A 10,825-nucleotide genomic window follows, 5' to 3' on the forward strand; every position below is an offset into this window, starting at 1 on the left:
TGGTCATTGTGGCTAAGGCAACGGGGCAGAGGGTTGGGCAGGGGGGGGGGGGGGGGGGTAGCCATTGTTTACACAAATAAGTTATAGCAAAAAAGCAAGCAAAGCATCTGAAAAGAGAAATTTGGTTAGTTATGGAGCTCCCCTCCTGGAATATATGCAAGAACACAACAAATCAGCAAACACTTGAACATGGGCACCCCTGCAAGCAAAATCTTTGGCCAAGTTGGTTAACTTCGATTGGCACAGAATTTTCCTCATTGCCACTGTAGTGTCCTTGTTGCTACTGTTGTGTCCTCTTCGACAATGTAGAGTCTTGTACCATAGAAATCAAAGGAGAGGCTGTTCTTTGGTGGCCAGTATCCCCTTTCTACAACACAACTGCACACATGTATTAACAGGGTTCTTCATTTACATTTACAGGAAGCTACTTATGTTTAAGAGAGTCCATGTGTTGTGATACGAGCTCCTCAAATAATAGTCCATGTTAGCCTCACTGCTGGTGAAGTACATGTCCCACTATAAACAATACTCCTGACGCTATACACTTTTGTAGCCAGTGATGTGAACTGACAGATGTCACCTAGGATAGTGACTGAGCTAGTGACTGAGACTGAGCCCTCTGGTCAGTGACAGTGATCTAAATACTTGCGGTCAAGAGAGCATTGGTGGTGCATTGGTTGTGAGTCTGTCTTTGGCCTCTCTACTGATTGATCCAGTGAATACTATTGATCTTCTTGCTACATCTTTGCCGACCAGTGTGTTGGTGGCAGCTTATGCCAGCACACTTTCCCCAACAGTTTTTACCCTCTACAGCTCCCTCTAGTACTATGGGAGTGGCGTGTACATAGTTCTGTGTAGTCAGCGTGTACACAACTTTCCCACTAGAGCGCGCCCCACTAAGCACAACAGCCCAGGCGCAGCGCTCGTCCGTCTTTGCACTACGAGATGGCGTTGCCTTAGAGACAGACCAAATTTTGCTTCCGCCGATCTGCGTATTGATATGTAACGCAGCCAATGAGATTGCTGCTAACGTAGAACCTTTTCTCCTTGCGGATCACGCAGTGATACCTGAACGTGCGAGGTATTATAACAAGTGTACAGACCTTCAATTAGTCAGTCTGCATTAGTTTGCACCAGTCTGTACGAGTCTGAATTAGTCTGTACCAGTTTATAGTCAAGTTTCAGTTTGCGCCTAATAAGATTATCGTATTCCTGTACATAGCCATGAAGATAAATGTATAGACACTTTGTCAAGTATCAGAGATATGTGAGAATAAGATTAATGTACAAAGACCAAAGGAACTTCAGATTGTCAATTGTAAATAGCATCCATAATCAAGTTAAGTAATTTTATGCTTTTTATTATTTTAATAAATGTGTGTGAAAATTAATCAAGCTCTGTTTAAAGTTGGTCACCGTCAATCTGCTACTCTAAGCGTGCAAGTGGCATTTCTATCGTCTGACCTAATGGCAGAAGATAAACGTGCCACAATAAGACCATGAGACATATTGCTGATACTCGCCTACTTCGTTAGAGCGACAAGTCAAATAATCTGATGGTGTGTGTAGCGAAGGTCTTACAGTACGCACACCACAGGAAGTTATTCCATATCCTACCATCCTGCCCTATCTTTTTGTCAGTGTTCTCCATATGTTCCTTTCCTTGCTGATTCTGCCAAGAACCTCTTCATTTATTATCTTATAAATCTACCTCATTTACAACACCCTTCTACAGCATCACATCTCAGATGTCTTAATTCTCTTCTTTTCCTCTTCTCTAACAATTTGCTTCCTATACTTTGCCCCTGCTACCTTCAGAATTTCAAATAAATATTATAAATGGTGGTATGACTTCATTTTTCTGGAATCTGAGCTTATCTTTCACCAGGTCAATTTCTATAAGCCATTTATAAATAATTCTTGTTGTAATTCTGGAACCACCATTTATTAATCTGATGATTTGGTAATATTCACATCTGTCAGAACCTCCGTGCCTTTGTGCTAGGGCTATTGCATTCTTCTTGCAGTCACAGTGTATGTTGCCTGTCTCCTAAATCCGCCATACTATACGGAACTGTTTTCTGATGGTTCATCCTCCAATGACCTCGATAATTAAAAAGGTGTGTTTTCTACTTCTGATACTTGTTTCAACTTATGTCTTTCTGTACTGTTTCACATACCTCATCTCATATTTTTCTATTTCCTCTTCCCTTTCCATAATATAGTCTTGAAAATCACTTACATGTTTTTCTCCTTTTGGCAATTGAAGAGAAATGGGATCCAATCTTGTTTGGCCATGAAGATTCATTTTACTGAAAGAACTGGTGAATGGTGACAAAATTCATTATGGTTTCAATAAACATATTTCCTTTTGTTGCAGATTTCATCAACAGAAGGAAGAGGAGAGATTGCAGTATACTATTCATGTCTGATATGCCCTGCTCTTCACTGGCCTACTGTAAATGACATTTTCACTGTGACACTGTCCCACTAAATGTGTACTTCAGTCTCCTGGACTCAAGATCAGCAGCATTATGAATGCCTTCAAAGGCTGATAAATATAAAACATGTATCATCAACAATCTGCGTGGATGTGGTTGAAATAACCATGCTGCCATTTAATTGAGTAATATTTTCTTAAGATATTTTTTGATCAAAATACATGTGATTAATATATTTTAAAAATATTGCACTATGAACTTCAAAAACAATCATGAAGCTCAGTTATACAGAGCATCAAGATTGATTAGTGCCAAAATTTTATGACTGTTCTATCACTTCTATGTAAGAAGATTAACAATATATTCATATTGTACAGTTCTTGTCATATTTTCAAATGTACAAATTTTTGTAAAAAAGATGAGTGTAAAAGTGTTGGGCATAGTCCCAATATTATACTTTTTTATACTAATGTTTGTTATTTCTGGTATATTGCACAATAATAAATAAGAGGTAAAATCAATAAGAACACATTTTAATGCAGCTCAAATGAATTTTGCAATGACAGCACTGACAAGAAGAAAATGATGAGTTTTTTAATTAATTCATAAAAAATGTAAAAATAATGTGTCATTATTACCTTTAATGAGAACAAATATCTTTTTTATATCCATAATCCTATAACAGAGATTTCTTTTGAATGATGAGGAGTTTGTACATAGATGAGAGTGGGAAATTGGCCTTGTAACTGTTTACACAACCCAAAGATTTATATATATATCACCTCTTAAATGACTCTACCATAAATTCAAGTTTTATTCTGCAAAATATAACTACACCAACCCACAAACTAAAAACCATATATATCCAGGTATCTTGTCCACCTCCATGTCACCAATGCACACTTAACATGGTGGCACTTGATTCTGACCATAGCCAGAACAAATCCTGGTGGTGGCAAAATTTTTTATCATCAGTATTTGGCTAGTAGCAAGGGTAGGTGAGGTGGTGGTGTACAGGTTCCAATTACCAGACTTTGCACCAATGCCTTGGATTAAATTCCAGGCCTCCCCACATTGTCTCATGGAGCAAGGGGATGTGACACTGGTCTACACCTACACACATACTCTGCAAATCCCTGTGGAGTGCTTAGCAGAGACCACTTGCAATGGTACCAATGGTATCACATGTCAGGGATCTAACCACTCTAATCATGTATGGTGAGAGGGAAAACTGATTGCTTAAATGCATATGCACATGCTGTAATTAGTCTAATCTTGCTTTCATGAGCTCTGGATTAGATTAGATTCAGTTTTCGTTCCATAGACCCAAGAATGAGATGAGTGTCATGGGTATGGAACATGTCAGAAAGTGCAACATAAAAAACATAAAACATTTTAATATAATACCCACCACCCTGACTGCTTTTCAGGAGACTGTCATTACAGTAAACTGGAACTGTTAATATTTATGGAATTAATACACTGTCAGGATGAAACATAGTTATGCACTTTTAATAAATTTATCATACACAAAATACCTAATCTTGATTGTTGTGACCAAGTGCTGTCAAAACTGAAATCTGACAGATGTTTTTACTTAAGCTGGTCTAACAGTCCCTGCTAAAACGTTCATCTAAGGAGTAGAAGGAGTTGCCTACCAAAAAAAGTCTTTCAAACTCTGAATAAACTGTGCTTTATCTGAAACCAAGTTGTTAATGGTTGCTGGCAATTTATTGAAAATGTGTGTTCCTGAATACTGGACCCCTTTTTGGACCAAGGTAAGTAATTTGAGGTCTTTATGTAGATTGTTCATATTCCTAGTATTGATACTATGTATTGAACTATTGATTGGAAATAGAGATATATTACTTGCAACAAATTTCATTAAGGAATAAATATACTGAGAACCAATGGTTAGTATACAAAGTTCCTTGAACAGGTTTTTACAAGATGTCCTTGAAATTGCATCACAAATGATTCTTATAACGTGCTTTTGCATGCTAAAAACTTTTGCTCTGTTTGATGAGTTACCCCAGCATATGATCCCATATTACATAATGGCAAGCAAGCAAAGTATGTAAGTTTTTTACATTTATATCTCCTACATCTAAGGGACTGGAGACCGGCCTTAGATTTATATGGCGATCAGTCTCAGTTAGTTAAAAATGGTATTTACAAAATGTTTTGGTGACTGCATCTGTTCTCTAATTCAGTTCACAGAGTGATGACTTATGGGATGGATGCTCTCAGTGAAACACTGAAATACTGGTTTTAGCTTTGAATATAATTTATGTACCAGTACTGCTTTTAACTTTGACATGCCAATACATCTTACATCACCTGTCCAGCTACTTAAGATAAGGGGTACATTAATAGCTCAAAGTGGCCATATGTATTGACCTGTACTGAAATCACATGATGGTAAGTCTGTTTGCCAAAATGAGTCATTGTACATAAAGATTTGACAAATACAATCTTAGGTGCTGTCTTTCTTCAAGTTGAATATTTACAGATCAGCCTGTATTACTCAGTATGAGCTAGTTAAGGACGAAATGTTTATTACATTTTTGGTAAAAGAGAAAATATGAGGAGGAGTCCATGTAAAATCATATAAAAGTTTGACAGTGTAGACATAACCTTGGGAAATATTTTCTGTTTCCTCAAGCCATTTAATTATAGTTAATTGTAAATAGAATGTTCGGAATTTGTTTCTTACTGCCACTTTTCATTCCTTGAATCAACAACCAGAATTAATTTTCTCCTTCATAATACTTCTATAAAATATGGGCAATGAATAACTAAATGAATGTTATGATAATGGAATTGTATGATTATTGGTGGAGCAACCACTGTCTACAAGGAAGAAGGCCACAGTGTCACAAGAGCTCTCCAGGAAAAACTGGAAAAGAATTCATATGTAAATAAATTTATGGTTACTACTCCACACAGATATAAATTGATGGAAAGTTCTGTGAAAACCAAGAAATACTTGTAACATCAAAGAAATTTAAAGAAGTTTGCAGCATGAAGTTTATTGAAGCAAGTAGTGATTTAAGAGATCAGTTTACAAAGCATGTCTGCACAGAAACAACTATCTAAGAAAGAAATGTATGAAGAGATAATAGGAGCAATTCAAGCAATGTCGGCTTGGTTACACAGCCTGAAAAGACATCAGCTGAAGAAATTGATGTTGGGTTGCAACTGCTAGAGCTTTAGAGGCATTGGACATATCAGAAGTTGTTTCAGAAATTTCGCAGACAACATAGACCAATCCTTATGTAAAACAGCATCAGATGCCTCACATAAACCAAGTAGAAATTTTGGCAATCTCAGAGAGATATGAGAAAAGATCATTGAGTTCAGCTGTCTGTATTTAAGAGATTTCAAAAATATTCACAGTAACCTCCCAATAACACAAAACATCAGTGGAAGAAAAACAAAATGCACACACCAGTATTTTTTGTTTCCAGAGCTCATGGAAAATGTAACACAGGAAATTGGAAAATGTGATACGTGATTTGTGATCTAAGATTGTACTTCAATACGTGGCAAAAAAGCACAAGCTACTGAAGTATGAACAGGTGCCATATTGGCAGCCATATTTTATTTTTTATGGTACAACTAAAAGTTTGAAATATAGCAGGTTATGAATAGGGTACAGATTGCATTTGGGTTGTGAAGTTTATATCTATGTAAACAGTACCATACGGATAGAACACCATGGCCTATTGTTAACTCTGCTGAAATGCTTTTGAGGCAGCTGTTGTACAGGTAAAAGTTCAAGGAAAAAAATGCATAGTAATAAGAGTGTAAGCCAACAGATTTCCTTGCAGCCTGGTATATAGTTTTCTTGGGAAATCAGAAGTTACACTGGATAAAGAAATCAGATAATTTACACATGTTAGCAATGGGAGATATCAATATTAATACTTGAAGCAAAGTTGCTCAAAATGAAGCTTAGGTGATTATATTAGCACCTATAATCTCAAACTAAGAATGAACTACCTTGCTAAATTCGTTAGTGAATCAAACATGCACACATCATGTAAAATTGATGCTCTTAATAATATTGAAGTTTACAAAAGAGTGATGTAATTCACTACATATCCAGCACACTACTGAAGTGTTATTCGTTATGCTGTGTTGTGTTTAATTGTATTTCATGAGTGGTAAATGGAGTTTAAAGGAAAAACCAAAGGCAGCAACAACAAGAATAGAGTGAAAAAAAAGTGTTAAAAGGTGTGTGCATTCCTAAGGGACCAAACTGCTTAGGTCATTCAGTCCTTACACTTACACACTACTTAAACTAACTTATGCTAAGAACAACACACACACCCATGCCTTAGGGAGGCCTTGAACCTCTGATGGGAGGGGCTGCGCATTCCATGACATAATGCCTCATACTGTGCGGCCATTCTGCGCGGCTGAGAGTGATCAGGCAGTGCAGATACAAGCTTACTGCTTGCAGGTGAGGTCTCACTGCCCAGCACTGGGAAGTTGGTCCAGTCCCAGGTGAGTATGATGATGCACAGCCACAACACGCTAGACGTAATTGTGTGAGTAACCACGGATGTAGTGATTACAGCAGTCATGAAGAAAATCCAAGGTACAAGGGTTGGGTCCTAAATAGTGGCAACTATTTATCTACAACCAATACATAAGAGTTACATGTTTGCACGTGTTACTGTCTTTCAAAGTAGTCACCAGCGTTGTGCAGAACCCGTTGCCAGCAATGTGGAAGGCGTAGTATACCGTTAGCAGAGCCTGTTCTGTTGATGGTGCGAATGGAGCGGTCTACTGCCTGTCGAATCTCTGGAATAGTTCTGAAGCGAATGCCACAAAGCCGCTCCTTCATCTTTGGAATCAAATCAAAGTCACAAGGACTTAAGTCCAGGGAGTATGGCAGGTGCTACAGTACTTCCCAGTCCCATCGACCAAACAGAGCAGCCACAGATTGTACTGTATGCGCCCATGCATTGTTGTGCAAAATGATGGGTGGGTTGTGCAGAAAGTGTCGCCGCTTCTGTCGCAAAGCTGGTTGCAGCTGATGCTCCAAGTACGAACAGTAATACTGTGCATTGGCAGTCTGCCATGGGGGAACATAATGCATTAGAATAACACCACCACAGTCATACAAGAGAATCACCACAACTTTCTTCATACTGGGGCTCTGACGCACTTTCGACTTTTGTGGCGACCCATAATGACGCGATTCATTGGATTGGTGTTTCAGTTTTTGCTCATATGATGTGGCCCATGTCTCATCCAGTGTCATGATAAGGCATAAGAAAGCCTCTCCTTCACGCACATAGCGCTCCAAGTGCATCTGAGCAGCATCATAACGCATCCATTTCTGCATTTCTGTCAAGTCTTGCGAAACCCATTGCGATGCAATTTTTTGCAAGCCCAGGCATTCCTTCAGGATGCGAAGTACAGTCGTACGTTCTAATCCGGTTTCATGGCCGAGCTCAAGATTCATATGGCATCGATCACTGTCCACTAATGCAGCAACAGCATGTACTTCTTCTTGAGAGACGCTATGACGACCTGCCCAATGCGAGTCTGGCACAGTTTGCTGACCTCCGTTGAAGGCTTTTACCTAACGTGCCACTGTTCTGTATGGCAATGCCGATTCCCCGCGTACCTCTTGACGACCTTGATGACACTGTCGTGCTGTACAACCTCTGGCACATTAAATCTGCATGTTCATTCACGTAGGCATGAATTCTCTTCACAGCTCCAGTGAAGAAGACCTCATCAATGAAACACAAAACTTAATTCGAGCGACAAGAAGCTTATACAGGACTTCAAAAATTGTTATCAGTGGTATAATATACAGCAGGTCAGCAAGTTATATATATGTAAACAAGATAAATAGTAATATCAGGGAGCATTGTAATGATCTTGGAGCAATATTTATGGACCCAAACACGTTATTGTTGAACAAATGCCTGGGTATGGATGACCTTCATGTAAACAGGCTAGGCTCCAAATTGGGAAAAAAAGAAGAAAAACCAGATAATATCAAAATGCTTACCAAATTAAAATTTACCCACAGTAATAAATAAATCTAGAACAATGTATATTATGCATTACAATATAAATGGTCTAAACTCTAACTCCTCAAATAGCACACGTAAAATAGATGAATTGCAAATATTCCTGTCTGAATGCAAATTTGTAAAAATTGTATGTCGGAACGAACATTGGCTGATGAAAGACACTCTAAAATTTCTAAATAAAACCCAAAACTTCACCGACAAAATAAATCACATGGAGGCTCATGTATACTTGTTCATTCTAACATAATGTTTAAAATAAGGAATGAGTTTGATCATTTGAATGAGGAATGTAGCTTTCAAAGTTGATGTGCAGAACTTGTACATCTAGGTATTATTGTAATTTAAATTTACAGAATCCTGGGAAATCAAATAACGAACCCCTTCTTATACAAATGCTAGGAAATGGCAGCTGTATAAAGAGCTGAAATATAACAATCATCTAGCTTTTATTGAATATGTGAAGCTATATAAAAATGTTTTCAAAAATGTTGTAAAGGCAGCAAAATAAATGGTTAACAACGAACTAATTTCAAATCATAAGAATAAATCAAAAGCAGTGTGGTCTGTTGTTAAATCAGAATTGGGTGTTGAAGTCGGCAGCCATGAAATTTGTAAAATAAAGCAGGAAAACACCATTGTAAATCCTGCTCAAATATTGGAACACTTCAATGAATTCTGCATCAATGTGACAAATTGAAACGTCAATGTTACAAATTACAATAAAAATATATGTCCATATGGGCTTGATCAAAAAAATATATCTCCCATGGAATTTAGAAGTATCACAATGAAAAAGTAGTAGACATTATATTATAACTAAAAAATAAAAATTCTGTGGGTTGGGATGGAATATCTGTGAAAGTAATTAAATCAGTCTACAAAATAGTAAGTCCTCCACTAGCTGAATTAATCAACAAATCATATGAAGAAGGTTGTTTTTCAGAATCATTAAAATACATGGAAATAAAACCACTTTTTAAGAAAGGGTCAAGAGAAGGTATGGGGAATTATCGTCCTATCTCCCCCCTTCCAGTGCTGTCAAACATTTTCGAGAAAGTAGCTGCTATGCAAATCCAAAACTTTATTGTATCATAGGGGATTATTTTGTGCAATCAGTTTGGCTTCCAGCAACGGAAAAATACAACAGATGCCATAAATAATTTCATAGAAAAAATTAGCACAGCTCTAGACAAAAACAGTAAAGTAGCTGGAATTTTCTGTGATCTCACAAAGGCTTTCGATTCCATAAATCATTTCTTGCTAATACACAACTAGAAAAATATTGGATTAAGGGTGCAGTACTTCAGTGGCTTACTTCTTAATTATCTAATAGAAAACAAAGAACAATCATCTCTTCAAATGGTGTAAACTACCATTCAGACTGGAAAACAATAACACAGGGTTCGATCCTTGGTGCAATTCTCTTTCTATTGTATGTCAACGACTTACCATTAAACATAAATTCACCATCCGTTCTGTTTGCTGATGAGATGTCTGTCTTGATAGAAGGCAAAGAAACAGAAATGATTCCTGACAGAGTCACTGGTATATTAGACAGGCTAGAGTCATGGTTCCAGTTAAATGGTGTGAAGCTTAACATACCAAAAACAAACCAATTCAATTCAGAACCAAACAATCAAAAGACCAGGAAATTAATATAAATCATAAAAGTGAAGAATTAATGGAAGTGCATTTGCCAAATTTTTAGGTCTACACATCGATAAGAATTTACACTGGAACACACTTATTGAGTACCTGTGCCGCGAACTGGGTAGCTTTGCATATGCCATGCATATATTATCAAATGCTACAAACACGTCCACTCGCAAAGTAGCATATCTAAGTTACTTTGAATCAGTGATAAGATATGGAATTATTTTCTGGGGGAACTCCAACAATATATCTTGTGTACTGCAGCTCCAGAATTATCAGAAATATGTGCACTGCACAGCAAAGAGAATAAAGTCGTCCATTATTAGAGAAACTAGAAATTTTGACTGTCCCCTCCCTATACATATATGAGCTAATGATAGTTTTTCACAACAAACTGGAATTTTTCATTAAAAACCAAGTTGGTCACCCATACAGTACAAGGAATAAAGATAGTTTTATGCTTCCTGCCCATAGATTGAAATTATATGCTCAGACCCCACAATATACGGGCATGAAAGTCTACAACAAACTTAAAGGCAAAAACATTCTAAACATGGAACTAGGGATACTAAAAAAGAAGTTAGGCTACATGAAATTCTTATGCAGAAATGTTATTACTCATTAGAAGAGTTCATGGAAGATGAACTGATAATCTGAGCAGAGTCCAAC

At 37.3% G+C, this 10,825-nt stretch overlaps 1 protein-coding gene across 1 annotated transcript in view; it reads left to right on the forward strand.

The window, feature by feature from the left end:
* LOC124598389 (Down syndrome cell adhesion molecule-like protein Dscam2) overlaps positions 1 to 2,621 on the forward strand; it is a 449,350-nt gene extending 446,729 nt beyond the window's left edge. Inside the window, exon 36 of the mRNA XM_047135997.1 lies at positions 2,381 to 2,621. Within this exon, the coding sequence (XP_046991953.1) occupies positions 2,381 to 2,432 (52 nt within the window). The 3' untranslated portion in view covers positions 2,433 to 2,621. The remainder of the gene's footprint in view (positions 1 to 2,380) is intronic.
* The last annotated feature ends 8,204 nt before the right edge of the window (positions 2,622 to 10,825 follow it).

This window comes from Schistocerca americana, chromosome 1, assembly GCF_021461395.2.
Source record: "Schistocerca americana isolate TAMUIC-IGC-003095 chromosome 1, iqSchAmer2.1, whole genome shotgun sequence".
NCBI lineage: Eukaryota > Metazoa > Arthropoda > Insecta > Orthoptera > Acrididae > Schistocerca > Schistocerca americana.